This window comes from Heterodontus francisci, chromosome 6 (genome assembly GCF_036365525.1).
Source record: "Heterodontus francisci isolate sHetFra1 chromosome 6, sHetFra1.hap1, whole genome shotgun sequence".
NCBI lineage: Eukaryota > Metazoa > Chordata > Chondrichthyes > Heterodontiformes > Heterodontidae > Heterodontus > Heterodontus francisci.
The window spans coordinates 5,964,387-5,987,715 of record NC_090376.1 but is presented as its reverse complement, the minus strand read 5'-3'; the positions used below and the strand labels follow the sequence as shown (position 1 = coordinate 5,987,715).

Sequence of the window (23,329 nt, the reverse complement as noted above, 5' to 3'; positions counted from 1 at the left end):
TGACCAACAACCACCCATTTATACTAATCCTACGTTAATCCCATATTCCCTACCACATCCCCACCTTCCCTCAATTCTCCCACCACCTACCTACACTAGGGGCAATTTACAATGCAAGTCTTTGGCTGTGGGAGGAAACCAGAGCACCCAGCTAGCCAGCGGAAACCCACACAGTCAGAGGGAGAACTTGCAAACTCCACACAGGCAGTACCCAGAACTGAACCCAGGTTACCGGAGCTGTGAGGCTGCGGTGCTGACCACTGCGCCACATTTCCCTCTTGTTGGAATGTACCTAGCCTGTACCTGAAACATTTCCTCCTTAAAGCTCACCTATTGTTCTGTTAGTTTTTTCTGTCAAATATTGGTCCCATTTTACCCTAGCTAGATCCCCTTTTGTCCCATTGAAGTTAGCCCTCTTCCAATTAAGTTGCTCTGCCTTAGATTGTTCCATGCTATTCTCCAATACCAATCTAAACCTTATGATACAATGATCACTCTTACCCAAGTGCTCCCCACAGACACTTGGTCCACCTCATTCCCCAACACCAGATCCAGCAATACCTCCTTCCTAGTTGGTTATTGGTCAAGGAGATATTGGTCTAGGAGATTTTCATAAATACATTTCAGAAATTCCTCCCCCTCCTTACCCTTTACTCGAACATTATCCCAATCTATACTTGGGTAATCAAAAACCCCAATATCACCACAGTTCTTGCACATCTGTGATTTTCCTGCTGATTTTCTTCTCTATCTCTCTGTCTATTTGAAGATCTATAGAACACCCCCAATAACATGATCATACCCTTTTTGCTTCTCAACTCTAACTAAACAGATTCTGTCCTTGCTCCCTCAAGGACATTTTTTTCCAATACTACAATATCTTCCCAAATCAGTACTGCCACCTTTTCCCTTCCTTATCGTTTCTGAACATTTTCTCGGGGTTAAATATGACACCAAGGTTACGAACAGTGGCGGGGCGGCAGTGGTTAGCACCACAGTCTCGTAGCTCCAGTGACCCGGGTTCAATTCTGGGTACTGCCTGTGCAGAGTTTGCAAGTTCTCCCTGTGACCACATGGGTTTCCGCCGGGTGCTCCGGTTTCCTCCCACAACCACTTGCAGGTTGATAGGTAAATTAGCCATTATAAATTGCCCCTAGTGTGGGGATGTGGTAGGGGACATAGGATTAATGTAGGATTAGTATAAATGGGTGGTTGATGGTTGTCACAGACTCAGTGGGCCGAAGGGCCTGTTTCAGTGCTGTTTCTCTCTATGACTCTGTGAGAAACGTAGCCCACTTAATAATAATTTACACCAAGTCAAACTCTGAAGAAGTAAGTTTATTTAACGTTCTTGCAAGATCGGGTGTCCAACAAGCAGGCACACCGATCAACATATTCAGTTCCTGTTTATACAATACAAATCCATTTGTCCACGCCTTTATTTTACATTATTGGTTATAACATATTATGACACTAACCTATCCTATAGTTGCTACAGTCTCCTCCTCTGTTTACTTCTCCCCCTACTCTAACTTTCTAGCCCCTAACTCTTGTTTTTGTTTTACCTTATTTGGCTCTCCATTATGTGTTTTAACTTGCAGCTGTCAGCCTTTATCTTAGTGGGGCAGTTTCTTATTCACTACATCCTTTGTTCTAACTCTTGCTGTTTCTCTGTTATCTGCCTAAGCACAATTTTTAAGTGATGTACTGTCCCAAGGTCTGTACTTACATACCCTTATCAATTCTCTTTGTCAGTGATGTACTGTCTTAAGGTCTCCACATACCCTTATCAGTTCTCTTTTTCAGTGATTTCATTATGTTGTGCACAAATGACTTCTTGGTAACTTTCCACAAGCTGTAGAAACAACATTTCAGTATTTCTTATTCTCACAACTCTATAACAGTTCAGCCTGAGAGGGATGGAGTCGGTAGCTGGGGAATGGAGTTTGTATCCTTTCACAGGATGTGGGCTTCGCAGCTGGGCCAGCATTTATTGCCCATCCCTAATTACCCTCGAGAAGGTGGTGCTGAGCTGCCTTCTTGAAATGATGCAGTCCATGTGGGGTAGGTACACCTAATAGTGCTAATAGGGACAGTGTTCCAGTACTTTGACCCAAGGGGGTGCCCGAAGTGGGGAGCAAAGACAACGGCTTCAGCCTTCCCAATACTTCATAGGAAGAAATTTCTGCTCATCCAATACTGGATATCGGATAAGCAGTCTGATAGTTTAGCAACAATGGAGAAGTCGGTGGGGAGGTAGAGCTGGGTGTTATAAGCTCTGCTTTCGGATAATGTCAGTGAGGGGCAGCAGGTAGATGAGAAATGGGGAGAGGAGGCAGTCAAGGTTACATCCCTGATGGGAGACCAGATGCAGGAGCAGGAAGTGCCCACATGTGACCCCTGCGGATGTAACACTTTTCTTCAGTCACGTGCTCAGCTCAAATTGCTACACTACAGCAGTCAGGTGATGAGTGCTGCCCAATCATATTCAGAAACAGACACGCGTTTTTTTCTAAAGTTGACGCTTCTCCACGAGCCAAATCCAAAATAAATCACACCCTGACCCCTAACCTCTGACCCTCGCTCGTTGACGGTGAACGATTCACCGACATCACGTGAGAATCATCGGTTAGGGAGTCAGGTGACCGGAAGATCCTCCGGAGGGCGTGTTGCGCAGGCGCGATGAGGGGCTGAGGCTGGCTGGGACAGCGACGGAGGTGAGGTCACAGTATGGGCGGGGTTTAGATGCTGATTGATATGATTAGCAGGAAGTGATGTCAGGAATCGGGCGGTACCGTGGCTGATGGACAGGCCGGGCGGAAGTGGCGTGCTGGTTGCTAGGCCCGGTCAGGTGATGCTGTAAATACGAGGCCGCGGCCTCTATTCCTCCCGTCCCCGACAATGGGCTGTTGTTATAGCAGCGAGGGCGATACTAGTGAGCAGGTGAGTGTGGCGGGAGTGACAGCGGCCCCGGGACTCACGGGCTGAAGTGGGAGGCGGTGCTTCGGTTCCGACTGTCATTGGTTTAATGTTGTTTATTAATTGACTCGAATCCTGAACCCGGTTTCTGCAAATAAATACGAATTAAATTTACCCCGTTTGGCTTCAAATGGGTCGTGGGGCCTGGGTGACCCCTGACCCGGGGGGTAGGTGTGAGGGAGGGGGGTGTGCGCGCAGGGTGACCCCTGACCCGAGGGGGTGACTCTAGATCTGGGGCGTAGGGTAGGGGGTGACCCCTGACATTTGTGGGGGGGGGGGTAGGGGGTGACCCCTGACATTTGTGGGGGGGTAGGGGGTGACCCCTGACATTTGTGGGGGGGGGGGGGTAGGGGGTAGGGGGTGACCCCTGACATTTGTGGGGGGGTAGGGGGTGACCCCTGACATTTGTGGGGGGGTAGGGGGTGACCCCTGACATTTGTGGGGTGGGGTAGGGGGTAGAATGGGATGACCTGTGAATAGGGGTTGAGTGGGGCATGTTTACAAGTCAATAGTGGTTTTTAATTCTTTAATTTGTTTTCCCATGGCATTGCTAATGGTGTGTGTGGATTTAACTGTGCTCAGTCATGGTGTTGTCAGCTGGGTTTTAATTAGGGAGGGAGAGACTTGCAGGGAGGTATATTTAATAGTAATCTGGTGAATTTAAATTTGGCTCCTCCTTTTGAAGGTACCACTTCACCAATTCTGACGTCTTGAGGATCTGGTTTTTATTCCACCATTTTCCCCCTGTGCCATCAGCTGCCATTGCCTTAAACTCTGGATTTCCTTCCCTTAACCTCTCTGGCTTCCTCTTTTTAAGATGCTCATCAAAACCCATCTCTCCCCTATCCTAATATCTCCTTAGTGTCAAATTTTGTCTAATGTTCTAGGTGCTATGTAAGTGCAAATTATCAGTGCTATCTCTCTCTCCTGAGAAACAGAATCTTTTTTAATTTATTCAGGGGATGTGGGCGTCACTGGCTAGGCCAGCATTTAATTGCCGTTGAGAAGGTGGTGGTGAGCTGCCTTCTTGAGCCGCTGTAGTCCATCTGGTGTAGGTGCACTCCAATGCTGTTAGGAAAAGAGTTTCAGGATTTTGACCCAGTGACAGTGAAGAAATGGCAATGTAATTCTAAGTCAGGATGGTGTTTGGCTTGGAGGGGAACTTGCAGGTGGTGGTGTTCCCATGCATCTGCTGCCCTTGTCCTTCTAGGTGGTAGAGGTCGTGGGTTTGCAAGATGCTGTTGAAGGAGCCTTGGTGAGTTGCTGCAGTGCATCTTGTAGATGGTACACACTGCTGCCACTGTGTGTGGTGGTGGAGGGAGTGAATGTTCTATAATTTGTGATTATGCAGCAGTTTCACTTGCTGAGTATGAGTAAAGTCTACCTCCGTTTGTAGAATGTTGTATGGTGTGAGCATCTGAGCATGCCTGGTTGTATTGGGCCGTTTGGTCTTTTAACGACAGTGTGTGATCGATTTGTCTCCAGTCTGTGACAACCTTTTGGTTTCAATCTAACCCTGGAGTTCAGCGGTGAGGACTCTGCCCCCCACCTCACTTGTAACTTTGTTGTGAAGGGCGAGATGAAGCTCCTTTCAGAATAACCTTTTATCCTTTCTCCCTCATGTTTATCTAACTTCCCCTGACTGTATCTATGCTATTTGTGATAGTGAGTTCCACATTCTTACCACTCTCTGGGTAAAGAGATTTCTCCTGAATTCCCTATTGGATTTATTGGTTACCATCTGCGGTACAGTGGCGCGGTGGTTAGCACCGCAGCCTCACAGCTCCAGGGACCCGGGTTCGATTCCGGGTACTGCCTGTGTGGAGTTTGCAAGTTCTCCCTGTGTCTGCATGGGTTTTCTCCGGGTGCTCCGGTTTCCTCCCACAAGCCAAAAGACTTGCAGGTTGATAGGTAAATTGGCCATTATAAATTGTCACTAGTATAGGTAGGTGGTAGGGAAATATAGGGACAGGTGGGGATGTTTGGTAGGAATGTGGGATTAGTGTAGGATTAGTATAAATGTCGAAGAGACTTAGTAGTTGGCAGGAAAAAAGACAGAGGCGCAAGGGGAGAGCCAACTGTGCAACAGCCCCAACAAACAAATTTCTCTGCAGCACCTGTGGAAGAGCCTGTCACTCTAGAATTGGCCTTTATAGCCACTCCAGGCGCTGCTTCACAAACCACTGACCACCTCCAGGCGCGTATCCATTGTCTCTCGAGATAAGGAGGCCCAAAAGAAAAGAGTATAGGTAGGTGGTAGGGAAATATAGGGACAGGTGGGGATGTTTGGTAGGAATGTGGGATTAGTGTAGGATTAGTATAAATGGGTGGTTGATGTTCGGCACAGACTCGATGGGCCGAAGGGCCTGTTTCAGTGCTGTATCTCTAATCTTATATTTATGGCCCTGAGCTCTGCTCTGCTCTCCCCCACAACCTACGTCTACCTTATCAAACCCTTCTCTAATCAAACTTTTCTCTCGGGTCAACCCTCGGCCTTCTCTTTCCACAGAAAATAGCATGGGGTGAAATTTTTTTCATTTCTTGCTGTTGAGTGCTGCAATTTGAGGAGAAGGCAGGTTGGGCTCAATGGCCGGACTCGACTATAATTGTCTTGTGCTCACTGGAATCGAACTGGTCTCTCTCTGGGTAAATAATGCTCATTAAATGTGCATGAGTAATCTGGATGAAGTGAGGCTGATCACTGAGTAACTAAATTCATTGTGTCTCTTCGCAGAGCTGGTGTGTACGTAAACTGATATCTCTTGATATGTTACTACTTCAGAACAATATGAGCCCCAGTTCTTATCCTCTCCAAAATGAGGGTTTTAGGGGTAGTTATTTTCTTTTTTGGTAAAATTAGTTAGGAGGACTCTTGAAAGAAATAGTTGTATTTCTTTTGTGCCAATGAAGTGCATTATGAAGTGTAGTAATGTAGGAAGCATGGGAGTCAATTTGTGCGCAAGATCCCACAAACAGCAATGTGATAATGATCAGATCATCTGTTTTGTGACTTTTGGTTGAGGGGTAAATATCAGTTCAGACTGATTAGTGCCATGCGATGGTTTACATCTATCTGAGAGGGCAGATGGGGCCTCAGTCTCATCTGAAGGACCGCACCACTGATAATGCAGCATTCCCTCAGTACTGCACTGGGAGTGTTAGCCTAGATTTTGTCCTCGAGGCTCTGGAGTGGGATTTGAACCTCAGACTTTCTGACAGAGAATGTTACCCACTGAGTCACTGACACAACCGAGGAACCCAGGGGAAGGCCCATCCTACAGGGTGCCACCAAGTTAGCATCATAGAATGGTTACAGCACAGCAGGAGGCCATTCAGCCCATCATATCCATGCCAGCTCTCTGCAAGAGCAATTTAGCTGGCCCCACTCTGCCGTTTCCCCGTAACCCTGCAAATTTTTCCCCCTTCAGCTGGTTATCCAGTCCCCTTTTGAAAGCCACGATTGAATCTGCCTCCCACCGCACACTCAGGCAGTTCACTCCAGATCCTAACCAATCGCGTTTTAAATAAAAAAAAAAAGATTTTCCTCACATTGCCATTGGTTCTTGTGCCAATCACAAGAATGTCTGATTCTTGACCGTTTCACTCGACTGTCTAAACCCCTCGCGATTTTGCAAACATATCAAATCTCCTCTCAACCTTCTCTAAGGAGAACAACCCCCAGCTTCTTCAGTCTATCCATGTAACTGAAGTCCCTCATCCTTGGAACCATTCTCGTGAATCTTTTCTGCACCCAGTCTAATGCGTTCACATCCTTTCTGAAGTGTGGTGCCCTGAATTGGACATAGTACTTCAGCTGAGGCCGAAAGGTGGTCTATAACTTCCTCCTTGTTATATTGTTCTTCAGTTTATGAAGCCCAGGATCCTGTATACCACCTTAAGCACTTTTGCAGCCTGCCCTGCCACTTTCAATGATTTGTGCACATATTACCCCCAGGTACTTCTGCTCCTGCACCCCCCTGTAGAATTGTATCCTTTTATATTGTGTCTCCTCATTGTTTCTATCTAAATATCACTTTATACTTCTCTGCATTAAATTTCATCTGCCACTTGTCTGCCCATTTCACCAGCCTATGTCCACTTGAAGTTTATCATTTTCCTCACATTTCACAATACTTCCAAGTTTTGTATCGTGCAGATTTTGAAATTGTGCTCTTTACACCCAAGTCTAGGTCATTAATCTATATCGAGAAAAGCAGTGGTTCTGGGGAATCCCACTGTATACCTTCCTCCAGTCCAAAAAACACCCATTCACCACTACTCTGTTCCCTGTCACTCAGCCAATTTTGTATCCATGCTGCCACTTTCCCTTTTATTCCTTGGCTGTAACTCTGCTGACAACTTTTATCAAATGCCATTTGGAAATCCATGTACACCACATCAATCGCATTACGCTCATCAACCCTTGGTTACCTCATCAAAAAAGTCGATCAAGTTAGACACAATTTGCCTTTAACAAATCTTTACTTGCTTTCCCTAATTAATCCACGTTTGCCCACATGACTGTTAATTTTGTCCCGAATTATTGTTTCTAAAATTTTTCCCATCACTGGGGTTAAACTGACTGGCCTGTAGTTGCTGGGTTTACCCTTGTTTTTTAAACAAGGGTGTAACGTGTAATTCTCCAGTTCTCTGGCACCACCCCTGTATTTAAAGAGGATTGGAAGATTATGGCCAGTGCCCCTGCAATTTCCATTTTGCTTCCCTCACCTGGTCCAGGTAACTTATCAATTATAAGTACAGCCAGCCTTTCTAGTACTCAAGTTTTAGCCCATAAAGTGTCTCAACTACCTCCTCTTTCACTACCTCTTTGGCAGTATGTTCTTCCTTGGTCAAGACAGATGCAAAGCACACATTTAGTACCTCTGCCTCCATGTGTAGGTCTCCCCTTTGGTCCCTAATTGGCCCCACCCTTACTCTTACTACCTTTTTTACTATTTATACGCTTATAGAAGACTTTTGGATTCCCTTTTGTTTGCTGCCAGTTCTTTCTTTGCACCACTGGTTTCCTTTTTCACTTCCTCTCTAAACTTGCTATTTTCAGTCTGGTTTGGAAATCAACATGAATGAAGCTTCAGTTATTGATCGAGTGACTCCAAGCTTGGGTTTGAAGTAAGGGATGAATGAGCTGAACAATCATTGAAATTCTGGGAAAGTGAGTTGGAGCAGATGACCGTGTCAGTAAATTCTGATTCAGAGCAGGAAGCAGGTGTGGAATGATGGATTTAGGCTTGAGAAGAGTGGCATAAATTCAGAGCAGCAATGATTATCGCACTAGCTGAAGAAGCATGGATTATTCATTGTTAGACTTGGTTAAAGTTTTCCCCCAAACTGGGAATATCCCTGAACTGATTTTCACTTTTCCCAGTCCTGCCCCCTGTTCCCCAGATCGCTCGCTCTCTAAACCTGTCCGAAGTCTGCTGTTAAACTCCTTTTTTTGTCTGTTCTGAGATCTTAGATTCTTAACTGGGTCTGAGGGTGTGTGCAGTAGCACAGTGGTAATGTTGCAGGGCAAGTAATCTAGAGGCCTGGACTAATGATCTGCAGACATGGGCTCAAATCCCACTATGGCAGCTTGGGAATTTAAATTCTATTAAATAAATCCAGAATAAAAATTTAGTATCAGTAGTGGTGACCATGAAACTACTGGATTCTTATAAGAACGCACCTAGTTCACTGATGTCCTCACCTGGTCTGGCCTATATGTGACTCCAGACCCACTGGGGTCAATGTGGTTGGCTCTTGAACTGCCCTGTGAGCAAGCCACTCAGTTGTATTCAAAAAGCTGGCCCTTCACTACCTTGGGGACAAATAGGGATGGGCAATAAATGCTGGCTTTGCCAGCAATGCCTAAATCCCATGGATGAATAAAACAAAGGGCACATTATCTTTTTTTTTTTTGCAGATTTTTATGGTTTTTTTCTTGTCCCTGACCACAAGATATGCTCAATCCCTGGGTTGTTTATCCAGTTATTGTATCCCTATATTGTGTCTTGCTCTAACAATACAGTCCCACTGATTGTGCCAGCTGTGCTTCGGTGTGCAGGACTTCGGTCTTGAGATGGAGGGTTGTGAGTTCAAGGCCCACTACAGGGACCTGAGCCCCAAAATCTAGGCTGATGCTCCGCGTGCCGTGACTGAGGGAGTGCAGCACTTTGTCATAGGTGCCATCTTTCGGATGAGATGTAAAACCAAGGCCTAGGCGCTGGAAATGACCAGTTGACCATATGCAGTCCTCATAACATCTGGAGACTTGTGCCAAAATTGGGAGAGATGTCCCACAGACTAGTCAAGCAACAGCCTGACCTAGTCGTATTCACCAAATCATATCTTACAAACAATGTCCCAGACACCACCATACCTGGGTATGTCCTGTCCCACCGGCAGGACAGACCCACCAGAGGTGGCAGCACAGTGGTATGCAGTCAAGAGGAAGGGGGCCTGGGAGTCCTCAACATTGACTCTGGACCCCATGAAGTCTCATAGCAGATCAAACACTGACAAGGAAACCTCCTGCTGATTACCACTTACTGCTCTCTCAGCTAATGAATCAGTACTCCTCCATGTTGAACACTATTTGGAAGAAGCACTGACAGTAGCAAGGGCACAGAATGTACTCTGGGTTGGGGAATTCAGTGCCCATCACCAAGAGCGGCTCAGTAGCACCACTATTGACTGAGTTGGCTGACTCCTGTAGGACATATCTGCCAGACTGGGCCTGTGACAGGTCACGAGGGGAAAAACCTACTTGGCCTCGTCCTCGCCAATCTACCTGTTGCAGATGCATCTTTCCATGACAATATTGATTGAGTGACTGCTGCACAGTCCTTGTGGAGATCAGGTCCTGTCTTCACAATGAGGATACCCTCCATTGTGTTGCTTGGCACTACCACTGTGCTAAATGGGATAGATTCAGATCTAGCAGCTGCAAACCAGTCATCCATGAGGCACTGTGGGCCATCAGCAGCAGTGGAATTGTATTCAAACACAATCTGTAACTTTATGGCCGACATATCCCTCACTCTACCATTACCGTCAAGCCAGGGGACCTGGTTCAATGGGGAGTGTAGGAGGGCATGCCAGGAGCAACACCCAGCATATCTAAGAAAGAGATGCCAACCTGTTGAAGCTACAACGTAGGGCTACATGCTAAACAGCTGAAACAACATGCTTTAGATCAAGCTAAGTGATTCCACACTCAATAGATGAGATCGAAGCTCTACAGTCAAGCCACATCCAGTTGTGAATGGTGGTGGACAATTAAAAGGGACTGTGGAAGCTCAATCATGGAGCATGTTCAAAGAACAAAGAATAGCACAGGAACAGGCCATTTGGCCCTCCAAGCCTGCGCCGATCTTGATGCCTGCCGAAACTAACACCTTCTGCACTTCCGTGGCCCATATCCCTCTATTCCCTTCCTATTCGTATATTTGTCAAGATGTCTCTTAAACATCACTGTCGTATCTGCTTCCACCACCTCCCCTGGCAGCAAGTTCCAGGCACTCACCACCCTCTGTGTAAAAAAAAAAAAAAAACTTGCCTTGCACATCCCCTCTAAACTTTGCCCCTCGCACCTTAAACCTATGTCCCCTAGTAACTGACTCTTCCACCCTAGGAAAAAGCTTCTGACTATCCACTCTGTCCATGCCGCTCATAACTTTGTAAACCTCTATCATGTCGCCCCTCCACCTCCGTCGTTCCAGTGAAAACAATCCGAGTTTTTCCAACCTCTCCTCATAGCTAATGCCCTCCAGACCAGGCAACATCCTGGTAAACCTCCTCAGTACCCTCTCCAAAGCCTCCACGTCCTTCTGGTAGTGTGGCGACCAGAATTACACGCAATATTCTAAGTGTGGCCTAACTAAGGTTCGGTACAGCTGCAACATGACTTGCCAATTTTTATACTCTATGCCCCGACCAGTGAAGGCAAGCATGCCGTATGCCTTCTTGACTACCTTATCCACCTGCGTTGCCACTTTCAGTGACCTATGGACCTGTATGCCCAGATCTCTCTGCCTGTCAAGACAGAAATTGATAGATATCTGGGTGCTAATGCCAGGGTATATGGGGACAGCATGAGAAAGTGGTGTTGAGGTAGATGATCAGCCATGAATGGCAGAGCAGGCTGAATGGTCTACTCCTGCTCCTATGTTCCTAAGTAACTAACCTGAGGAGGAGGCTCCAAAAGCATCCCCAATCCCCAATAATGGCAGAACCCAGCATGTCAGTGCAAATGACGAGGCTGCAGCATTTGCAACCATTTTCAGCCAGAAGTGCCGAGTGGATGATCCATCTTGGTCCCCTTATGAGGTCTGCAGCATCACAAGTACCAGTCTTCAGAAAATTCAATTCACTCCATGTGATATCAAGAAACGCCTGAAGGCACTCAATACAACAAATGTTATGGACCCTGACTACATTCCAGCTGTAGTACTGAAGATAAAAGCAAAATACTGCGGATGCTGGAAATCTGAAATAAAAACAAGAAATGCTGGAACCACTCAGCAGGTCTGGCAGCATCTGTGGAAAGAGAAGCAGAGTTAACGTTTCGGGTCAGTGACCCTTCTTTGGAGCTGACAAATATTAAAAATGTCTCAGGTTATAAGCAAGTGAGGTGGGGGTGGGGCAAGAGATAACAAAGGAGAAGGTGTAGATTGGAAAAGGCCACATAGCTGACCAAAAGGTCATGGAGCAAAGGCAAACAATATGTTAATAGTGTGTTGAAAGACAAAGCATTAGTACAGAAAAGGTGTTAACGGACTGAATATTGAACAGCAGCAAGTGCAAACATGAAAAAAAAAGTGGGTAAGCAAACTGAACAAACTAAGATGAAATGAAATAAATGCAAAAAAAGGTTGTAAAAAAGAAAACAACTAAAAATGAAAGTAAAATGGGGGGCTGTCATGCTCTGAAAATGGACAGAGTGGATAGTCAGAAGCTTTTTCCCAGGGTGGAAGAGTCAGTTACTAGGAGACATAGGTTTAAGGTGAGAGGGGCAAAGTTTAGAGGGGATGTGCGAGGCAAGTTCTTTACACAGAGGGTGGTGAGTGCCTGGAACTTTCTGCTGGGGGAGGTGGTGGAAGCAGGTACAATAGCGATGTTTAAGAGACATCTTGACAAATACATGAATAGGATGGGAATAGAGGGATACAGTCCCCGGAAGTGCAGAAGGTTTTAGTTTAAGCAGGCATCTAGATCGGCGCAGGCTTGGAGGGCTGAATGGCCTGTTCCTGTGCTGTACTGTTCTTTGTTTGTTCAGATTCAGGACCCTAGTTTCAGAATGAACGATATCACTTTCAAACTTAATGTAAAATTCTACCATATTGTCACTATTTCCCAAAGGCTCTTTTACAGCAAGGTTATTAATTAGCCCTTCCTCATTACATAATACTAAATCTAAAATAGCCTGGTCCCTTGTTGGTTCTTCAATTTACTGTTCCAGAAACCCATCTCGTACCTGCTCCAGGAATTCATCCTCCACAACCTCAGTGCTGATTAGGTTTACCCAGTCTGTATGTGAGTTGAAGTCGTGCTTTATTATTGTATTACCCATGTATCATGCACCTCTAACTTCCTGGTTTAGACTATGCCCAACATTTCCACTACTTTTTGGTGGCCTATGAACAACTCCAACCCACGTTTGCTGCCCCTTTCTGTTTCTTAGCTCCACCCAAGCTGATTCTACATCTTGATCTTTCCATCTAAGATCCTGTCTCACTAATGTACTGATTTCATCCCTAAAGAGCGCTACTCCACCCCCTTTTAATTTTTGCCTAGCCTTCCAAAATGATTGAATATCTTTGAATATTTAGTTTCCAGTCTTGGACACCCTGTAACCATGTCTCTGTAATGGCAATTTAATCATACCCATTTACCTCTATTTGTGCCTTTAAATCATCTACCCTGTTGCAAATGCTGCTTACATTCAGATAGAGTGCCCTTAACTTTGTCTTTTTAACATTATTCTGCATTCTGATCCTATTTGATGCTTGCCTTCGCTTTGTCTGTCATCTAATTTCACTTGCTATTCTACTTCCTGTTAGCAGTTTTGCTTCCCCCCGCGCCCCCCCCCCCCCCCACCTAATCTTCCCTTCCTGCCACATTCAGATTATCAATTCCCTTGTTGCTATCTTGCTCTCTTGCCTTCTCCTCTCTAAATTATCACTTGATCCCTCGTCCCCATTATTTCATTTAAAGCCCCATCTACCACCCTAGTTATGACTTGCCAGAACACTGGTCCCAGCATGGTTCAGGTGAAGACTGTCCCAATGGTACGTCTCCCACTTTCCCCAGTACTGCTGTCAGTGCCCCATGAATCGAAACGCATTTCTGCCACATCAATCTTTGAGCCACGCATTTAATACTCTAATCCTATTTACCCTTCACCAATTTGCTCGTGGCTCAGGTAATAATTCAGAGATATTACCTTTTGAGGTTCTGCTTTTTAATTTAGCCCCTCATACTCTCTATGCACAACCTCTTACTCTGCCCTATCTGTCATTGGTACCCACATGGACAACAACAACTGGACCCTCCCCTTCCTACTGCAAGTTCCCCTCCAGCCCTGCGCAGATGTCCAAAACCCTGGCACCGGGCAGGCAACACAGCCTTCTGGATTCTTGCTGTCCACCATCTATAAGGCACACTTCAGAAGTGTGATGGAATATATTCTCCACTACCTGGATGAGTGTGGCTCCTACACTCAAGAAACTTGATACCATCCAGGACAAAGCAGCCTGTTTGATTGGCATCCCGTCCGCCACCTTTAATATTCACTCCCTTGACCAACGCACAATGGCAGCAGTGTGTACCATCTACAAGATGCACTGCAGCAACTCTCCAAGGCTCCTTCGACAGCACCTTCCAAACCCGTGACCTCTGCCATCTACAGGGACAAGGGCAGCAGCTGCATGAGAACACCACCACCTGCAAGTTCCCCTCCAAGCCACACACCACCCTGACTTGGAACTATATTGCCGTTCCTTCACTGTCGCTGGGTCAAAATCCTGGAACTCCCTTTCTGAGGATAGTGGAGAAGGTGGAGGCCATCGATGATTTCAAAAGGAAATTGAATGGGCAATTGAGGGATATAAACTTGGAGGGCAATGGAGATAAACCGGGAATGGGACTCACTCGATTTTTTTTTCTACAGAGTCAGCATGGATTTGATAGGCCGAATGGCCTCCTCCTGTAACATTATGATTCTAACAGGACTGTGGGTGCACCTAGATCCCACACGCTACAGTGGTTCAAGAAGGAGGTGACATTTGCACCCCAAAAAAGTACATGGTGCTAAATTTGTTTAATAATATAAGCGATTGATCTGTACTTTCATGTGCATGCTCGATTCTATTCTATCTCAACTGAGAGTCCTTAGTAAAGTTGAGAAGCTTGCGTTTGGTTCTGGTGTACATGTCATTTACTGGGATCCAAGAGTCAACATTGCAAGACTTCACTCAACATAGGAGCAGAATGAGGCTGTTCAGTCCCTCAAGCCTGCTCCGTCATTGTTAGCTTATGGCTTATTTTGTATCTTGACTGCAATACCCTTGCCCAATAAAAATCTATCACTGTCTTGAATAATCTAGATAGGAGATAACAACATTAGGGGTCTGCGGAACCTGGAATCAGCTGACCTTAACACAGGTGGTGGTGTTGAGATATTTTTACAAGGTTAAGTGCTGATGGATAGTGTTTGTAAACGTGTGCAGGCGTGGGTGGGGTCAGTGTGACAGAGTGTAAACTCTTCCCTACTCAGGTTTCGTGTTTTTTTTTTCCCCCCTTCCCCATCTCCAGGGTCGCGAGGAAGAAAAGCCACTGCTTATCCCAGTCAGCAACCCATCCAGCAAATCATCAGGTGGGACTGACCCGGCCTGCTCCAGTATTCTCTCGTCCCGCTTCCCTGATGAGCAAGCTCTCCTCAACACTATCCTCACCACAACAGCACAGTGAGTATTGTCCAGAGAGAGTGCAGTGAGTGTCCCGTCCCCACCCTGACAGCGTGCGCGCAGGGCAAGGGTCATGCCCCTCCCCCTGCCCCCAAAAAGAGCAACCAGAGTACCCCCCACCCTCCATGTGACTCTTGATCTGCGTGCTCTGGAGATGATCCCAGATTCCATTGCTGATTTGTGCTAAGTTCCCTGACTGCAGCCATGGCAGTATTTGTCTCCAGTGCCCCGTAACTTGGGAAAGGAAGAGGATGATCAGCTGCAGCTCCTAACCTGAAACACCATGCCGGGACCAGTCTGTGTGTCGTCATTGGGTGAGGCAGTGACTCACTTAGAGATGGCACCAACCCCCCCACTCCCCACCCCGCACGTCCTCAGACAGCTGTTGACTGGCTTTATGATGAGATGTGCAGAGCATCCAATTGGCAAAGCGTTTAGGGAACTGTCAGCAGGTTCCCCTCTCCCTCCATTCTCCCACCATCACGTGTTGTTACCGGATACCCTGTGCGGGCACTAAGTGTGTCTGAGCCTGCGACAGGTGTTGGCTGAATGTACTGACCACTCTGCTATTTCTTGCACACAGTTCCCTGTTTAAATAAACAAAACTGCATATGGTTCTTTGGAAAGTCTCTTTGTCAGTAATAAGTAAGAGCAAGCAGTCCAGTGAACTGTTGAGTTTATGCAGGGCAAGGGTAGAAATTCACTTGATTGGTAACTAGTCATAGAATCTTAGAGAACAGAAGGAGACCATGCGGCCCATCGTGCCTGTGCCAGCTCTCTGAAGGAGTCTTGCAACGCCCCCCCTTGCCCCCCCCCCAACATGCTGCTCTTTACCCATTGCCCTGCAGGTTTTTCCTACAATACAGCAGAGTCCTCTGCAAAATATGTCAGACTCCGAATTGTACAGCACAGAAGGAGGCCATTCGGCCTATTGAGTCTGCACCAGCTCTTTCAAAGAGCCAATCCAGTTAGCCCCACTGCCCCACAGTTTTCCCTGTAGTTATGCAATTTTTTTCAGTCTTTGTCCAATTCCCTTTTGAAGGCTATTAAGTCTATATCCACTGCGTTCTTGGGCATTGTATTCCAGATCCTTACCACTTGTTACATAAAAACGTTTCTTTCCCCCCAATGCCACCTCTGATTCTTTTGCAAATTATCGTAAATCCGTGTCCTCTGGTTATTGACTCTCAGCCATTGGAAAAACTTTTCTTTATTTGCTCTATCTAAACCCTTCATGATTTCGAACACCTATCAAATCTCCTTAGCCATTTCTGCTCTAAGGAGAACAGTCCCAGCTTCTCCAGTCCATCCCGCATATTTAGAACTATTCTGATAAATCTCTTCTGTACCTCCTCAAACCTTCACACCCTTCCTAAAGTATGGTGCCCAGAATTGGACACAATACTCCAGCTGGGGCTGTGCTAGTGTTTTATACAAGACCAGCATAACTTCCTCACTTGTGTACACTCTCTTTATTTATAAAGCCCATATGCTTTCTTAACTGTGTTTTTAACCTTTGGAAGGAAAAATGGAAAAGCAGAATTTTTTTTTTAAATGGTGAGAGTCTAGGAAATACTGGGAGTCCTTGTATGCTAATCATAAAGTTAACATGCTGGTACAGCAAGCAATTAGGAAAGCAAATGGTTTGTTAGCCGTTACTACAAAGGGTTTGGAGTATTGGAGTGAAGAAGACCCCACCTGGAGTACTGAGTACTGCTTTGATCTCCTTACCGAAGGAAGGAAATGCTAGCCTTGGATGGAGTGCAACAAAGGTTCTCTCGAGTAGTTCCTGGGGTGAAGGGATTGTCCTATAAGGAGAGATTGAGTAGATTAGGCCTATATTCTTTGGAATTTAGAAGAGTGAGATTATCTCATTCAAGCATATAAAATCTTTTTAGGGGCTTGACAGAGATGATGCTGAGAGGCTGTTTCCTGCTGACTGGGGAATCTAGAACATGTGGTCACAGTCTCAGGATAAGATGTCCATTTAGGACTGATGAGAAATTTCTTCACTCAAAGTGTTGTGAATCTTCGGAATTCTGTACCTCGGCTGAGGATGCTCAGAGATTGATAGATTTTTGGGTACTAAGGGAATTAAAAGATGTGGGAATATGCAGGAAGGTGGATTTGAGGTAGCTCAGCCTGATCTTACTGAATGGCGAAGCAGGCTCGAAGAGCCACTCCTCCTACTTAAGTTCTTATCTGTCAAAGACTTGTGTACGCATGCCCCCAGGTGTCTCACGTCTTACACCCACTTTAAAGTTGTACCATTTAGCATGTACTGTTTTCTTCATTCTGCCTACCAAAATGTATCCCCTCACTTTTCTGCCTTGTTTTTCACCTGCCCTTTCTGCCCATTCTACCAGCAGAAGTCTTTTGCTATCTTCATTGTTCATTACACTTGTAAATTTCATGTCATCTGCAAATTTAAAAATTGTGCCCTGTATACCCAATTCCAAGTCATTAAAGTGTACATTTAGAAAACAGCTGTGGTCCTAGTAATCAAGGTTGGGGAACTCCACTGTATACCGCCCTCCAGTCCAAAAGCAGCCATTCACCCTCCTATCCCTTAGCCAATTTTGTATCCGTGCCAGTTCTGCCCCTTTTATCCCATGGCCTTCAAATTTGCCAACAGGCCGAATATTTTGCCAAACACCTCTTAAGTCCATCAACTGCACTGCCCTCTCTGTTAACCGCATCAAAAAACTCTATAATCAAGTTAGTCAAATGCGATTTGCCCTTAAATCTGCACTGGCTCTCCATCAGTCCATCCATGCTCAAGTGGCTGTTGATTTTCTCATGGATTATTGATTCTAAAAGCTTCGCGACCACTGACATATTAAACTGACATACCTGTGATTGTCAGGTTTATCTTTATTTTTGGACATACGAACATGCGAATTAGGCGCAGGAGTAGGCCACTCGGCCCTTCGAGCCTGCTCCGCCATTAGGTAAGTTCATGGCTGAACTGATGACTCCACATTTCCACCTACCCCCGATAACTTTCCTTTGCAGTTGTCCAGTCCTTGAACGCCCCTTTCCCCCCAAGTATAAGCTGAATTGGAAGGTACGAACATACAAAGTAGGAGTAGCCCACTCGGCCCCTCAAGCCTGCTCTGCCATTCAGTAAGTTCATGGCTGACCTGATTTCTCCACATTATAACCTTTCACCCCCTTGCTGTGATCAGCATCTCTAATTTCTACCCTTGCTTCCCTCTGCGACCGAGGATGCATCCCATCCATTCCGGGTGATGACTTCAGTTTAAATACTGCCAGCCTGCCTCGTGGCTCCTTATCTATTTTGTATATCATTCAGTATTCTGGCAACCTCATTTACTGTAGCTTTGGCAATGTTCTCTTCTTTGGTAAACGCCAATGCAAAGTGCTCATTTAGTATCTCAGCCATGCCTTCTGCCTCCACCAGTACGTCTCCTTTTTGGTCCGGGAAGCTCTGGGCTTTGGTTACCCTCCCTTTTCTCCTCGTGGGAATGTAATTGAATTGTACACGAACTGTCTCCTCTTTAAAGGCTGCCCATTGCATATTTGCATTTCTGCCTGTCAGTCTTTGGCTCCAATTTACCTTGGCCAGATCTACCCACCCCCCCCCCCCCCCCCCCCACCTCACCTCACCCCACCCCTCCTCAATTCGCTAAAATGAGCCCTCTTCCAGTTAGGTATTTCTATTCTGGATGGGCTGAATGGCCACCACCTGTGCTGTATGGTTTTGAGACTGCGATCCTGCAGGAGACTAATTGCAGATAGCATCGTTTTCCCCCCCTGCCACTGAGATCAGCTAACTTGACTCTACAGCTGATTAATCACATCATGTGGGCTGGGTATGGAGACTCGGCCATTCGTCGAAACTCCACTTTGCAAAGGTCTACGAGCACCGGTTGTAACGGGTCACTGGTTAACGGTGACTTTTATATATATATAAAAAAAAAAATCTAGGTTTCTGGGATGCATGTAAAGCTGGTAAAACACTTGTCCATCCCTGAGGGTATTTAGTCAACAACACGGTGGGAGAGACTGGAGTCCTGTATGAGCCCAGAGCAGGTAAAGGCAGTTGATTCCCAAACCAGTTGGATTTTTACAACACACTTTCATGCTTTCTTCCATTTGATTTTGGTTTCATGGCAGGATTGTGTTCATGGGAGTGAGGAATGAACATTGCATCACTGGCAGTGGGGGATTGTGTTTGGGGGAGGGGCCAGTGTATTTGTTGAGACCGTGTTATTCTGCACAAAATGAACATCTGTATCCCTTCAGAGTGAGCGGTTGATCAGCAGCTATGGTGATTGGCTTCTACATAGAATGACTAGGCCAGTGTCATGGCTGCGTGTGTCCTGTTGATTCAGATTTTGTACATTAGATTCATTTGCTGTGATTTCTGTTCACTGCCCCATCCCACTCACTGCCCCATCCCACTCACTGCCCCATCCCACTCACTGCCCCATCCCACTCACTGCCCCATCCCACTCACTGCCCCATCCCACTCACTGCCCCATCCCACTCACTGCCCCATCCCACTCACTGCCCCATCCCACTCACTGCCCCATCCCACTCACTGCCCCATCCCACTCACTGCCCCATCCCACTCACTGCCCCATCCCACTCACTGCCCCATCCCACTCACTGCCCCATCCCACTCACTGCCCCATCCCACTCACTGCCCCATCCCACTCACTGCCCCATCCCACTCACTGCCCCATCCCACTCACTGCCCCATCCCACTCACTGCCCCATCCCACTCACTGCCCCATCCCACTCACTGCCCCATCCCACTCACTGCCCCATCCCACTCACTGCCCCATCCCACCTATTTAGAACGGACACCAGTACTTAACAGAAATTTACAGAAACTGCGGGAGCATTCGCATCAAGTACCTCTTGTTCCTTGAGTCCACATTGAGGACAGGTACAGCACGGGGGTTAGATACAGAGTAAAGCTCCCTCTACACTGTCCCCATCAAACACTCCCAGGACAGGTACAGCACGGGGGTTAGATACAGAGTAAAGCTCCCTCGACACTGTCCCCATCAGACACTCCCAGGACAGGTACAGTACGGGGGTTAGGTACAGAGTAAAGCTCCCTCTACACTGTCCCCATCAAACACTCCCAGGACAGGTACAGCACGGGGTTAGATACAGAGTAAAGCTCCCTCTACACTGTCCCCATCAAACACTCCCAGGACAGGTACAGCACGGGGTTAGATACAGAGTAAAGCTCCCTCTACACTGTCCCATCAAACACTCCCAGGGCAGGTAAAGCATGGGATTGGCTGGAGATTTTGAAGCACTTCCTGTGTGCGATTAGGTGAACCAGCTGCACCGGAGCTGGGACTGGGGAGGAGAGAGCTGCAATTTACAGCTTCAACTTTGGGACTTTTGCTCTTTTTCAAAGAACAAAGAAGACCTGCAAGTTATTTTGGAGAGGTGGGTGTTGGAGCACCAGGGAACTGTTGGTTGTTTGGACTGTTGGGGGAGGAGGTGCCTGAAGATCCTGGGGTGGGGCTGCCAAATTCTATAGGGAGCCCCTGTATTTGCTCTTGTGTTTACCTTCCATCCTGCACAAAGGGAGCTCCCTCCCCACCCTAACTGCATGGCTCAAGATGGCTGGAGCTGCCTGGCTGAAGGAAGGCTTTACAGAACAGCAGGAAAAGGAGACACCTGGGCGGCTCTAGCTGACCTGGGCAAAGAACCCTCCCGACTGGAAGACTGGACTGTGGACTCTGCAGTAAGGTACTCCAAACACCGCACGACAGCAACATCCTCGCAGCCCTTCTCTCCCTTCCAACAGTCTGCCACCAATCCTCTCCTTTCCTTGTCCTTTTCACCCCTTTCCTTCTCCACTCCCCTCCCCCACCCCCGCCCCACCATATTAAGTTTTTAAAAGTCGAAAACTTTGTTTGCTTTATTTTTTTAAGGGTGGGCGTGGCTTTTCGACCCCATGGCAAGCCCCTCTTCGGTAGTGGGGCCTTCCCGCACATAGGCTGCTGCGGCTGCACCTGTTGCCCCACCACAATTGGTGCTAATTACATCAAAGCATGGGATAAAGAGCTACGGCCACCCGAACATGACAATAGAGGCATATGTGAAAGTAATGGCTGAGGTTGTCAGCCCTTTGGCTATTGCTGTCTCTAAAATGTATGGGAAGGCTGTGTTTTTCCTGAAGACCAAGCCGGCGTTGTCCCTGATCCTGAGCGAGCGGCTCACCGTGGGTGGGACCTTTCTGCCAGTGGACCCCCTGGAGGACATTGTGCAATGGGTCATTTTGTCAAATGTCCCGCCCATCATTCCTGGTGAGCTCCTCCTTCCCCACGTGCACCATCTGGGGGGAAGTAAAGACAGGGCTCACCCCAGTCCCGCTCGGTCTTGAGAACAGCCTCTGGCATGCGTACTCCTTCCATCGCCAGTTATTTATGCAGCTGGCATGGGAGGAGGTCACAAGGCCAATTTAATGACAAGTTCCAGGGGGTGGCCTACCAAGTTTTCTGGACCTCGGACGGGGCGCGCTGCCATGTCTGCAAGGGGGTGGGACATGTTCAGAAGAACTGCTGCAACCCACGGGCCTCCAACTCCCACTCGGAGGCCCAGGGTGGTGCCGCTGCACCTCCTACCACTCCCCCTACACTTCCACCAGACACCGTTCAGTTGGTGCCGGAGGCTGTGGTTTTTATGGCCTCCAGTGGGGCGGGGGGTGCCCGTCTGAGTGGAAGGAAGGCGTGGAGGAAAAATAAACATCAAGAAGCGTGTCTCCTGGACACCGTGGCACAACCCGCTCCCGGGGAATCCACCTGCCCCAGGGCTGGGCTCAGGCCTAGGGTGACCAGGCAAAAGGAGGGTGTGGAGGAAGAGGCCCCTGATGACATGGAGGTCTCTGAGCCTCCGTGCCCTAGTGAGGAAAAAGAGAAGGTACCCCTCCACGGAGGTAACTCAGGGCCCTGAGGTGCAGGGTCCATCTGTTGGAGGGGAGCTGTCTCCTGGTTCGGGTCCCCAGGTTCCCCCTGCCGCCACCAACATCAAGGCTGCAAAGCCTGGGCAGGAGCTCCCTACCCCTCAGGATGGAGGGGAGGGGGAGACCCCTGTACATGCAGCCCCTCCTGAAGGAGCAAGTGGAGCCCTGCTTGTGATTGGGGAGCCTGGGGATGTTCCTGGAGCAGCCACCCATTCTGCTACTGGGTCGGGTGCCCTGAGTGGAGGGGAGGACAAGGCCCCAAAGGGTCGGCCCTCCCGGCTATAATCCACCCCCAACCGGGAGATATCCGACCCAGTTATAATTGAAAATACTACCCCATCTGCTGGATCTGTGGGCACTGGCGGAGCGGGATGTGGCCTCCTCTCTCCGCCTCCGGTCTTGACTCCAGCTGGATTTCTGGAGTCGGGAACTTCCATCTCCCCTGTACCGCTCATTGGCCTGGGAACGGAGGTGGAGGGGTGTCCTGAACCGCTGGTACCCACAGTCTCTAGTTCCACAGGAGAACCCAGAGAGGACTCCTCCGCCATCGATCCTGGGGGTGGGATCATGACGGAGGTGGGACCAGCTGGTACAGCCGGAACATCCGCCCCACAGTGTGTGGTGGGTGTGTTGGCCGCTGGCGGCCCTGAGGAGGACCGGGACTCTGAGGCATGGAGGACAATCTTGATGCCATCGCCAGTGAGGTGGTGGAGTACCTCGTGCCTCCCACCAAGTCTCCTCTCATCTCCACAGCAGAACTCACGGATTTCCTTTCGGCTTGCAGGGGTTGCCACAATAAAGTTCAGCTCGCCCTCTGCTGTTGGTCGAATCTGGTGCTGATCATCCGGTCCGTCCGTGCCGCCCTCAACAAAGCAGGGAAGGGCGTGGGCCTGAAACTGGTTGAGAGGTGCCGGTTTAATGCGTTCCTCAATGGGTTGCTGGGGGAGTGGAAGGCCAGGTGCACTTCCGCTCCCTCCTCACAGTGAGGTGTTGGTAACGGGTTTCAGAGTACTTTTGACATGAAGATAACCATAGCCAGTCTCAACATCAACGGCAGCAGGGGGTCTCACCGCAGATTTCACAATTTCTCCTTCCTCAGGGAAGGGTGATACGCGGTGAGCTTTCCACAGAAAACGCACACTGTTCCGAGAGACAAAGCCACTTGGCTCCTGGAGTGGCAGGGTGGGGTCTACATGAGTCCCCTCACCCCTATTTCTAGTGGGGTGGCTATTTTGTTACCCCTGACTTTTCAGCCGGAGATCTTGAGGGTCAAGGAGCTTGTGCCGGGCTGCTTGCTCCACCTCGCCATTCACCAGGGTAATGTGCTGCTCCACTTTGTGAACGTGTACGCGCCTTTTCGAAGAAGTGTCCGCTCTCTTGAGCTCTTTTGATAACGGCGAGTGTGGGGGTGGGTGGTGATTTTAAC

The 23,329-nt window shown here is 47.9% G+C and overlaps 1 protein-coding gene across 1 annotated transcript in view; it reads left to right on the top strand.

Annotated features, from left to right (window-relative positions):
* Window positions 1-2,804: 2,804 nt before the first annotated feature.
* lamtor1 (late endosomal/lysosomal adaptor, MAPK and MTOR activator 1) overlaps window positions 2,805-23,329 on the top strand; it is a 37,693-nt gene continuing 17,168 nt past the window's right edge. The window contains exons 1-2 of the mRNA XM_068033030.1: window positions 2,805-2,943; window positions 14,794-14,945. Coding sequence (XP_067889131.1) covers window positions 2,902-2,943; window positions 14,794-14,945 — 194 coding nt within the window. The 5' untranslated portion in view covers window positions 2,805-2,901. The remainder of the gene's footprint in view (window positions 2,944-14,793; window positions 14,946-23,329) is intronic.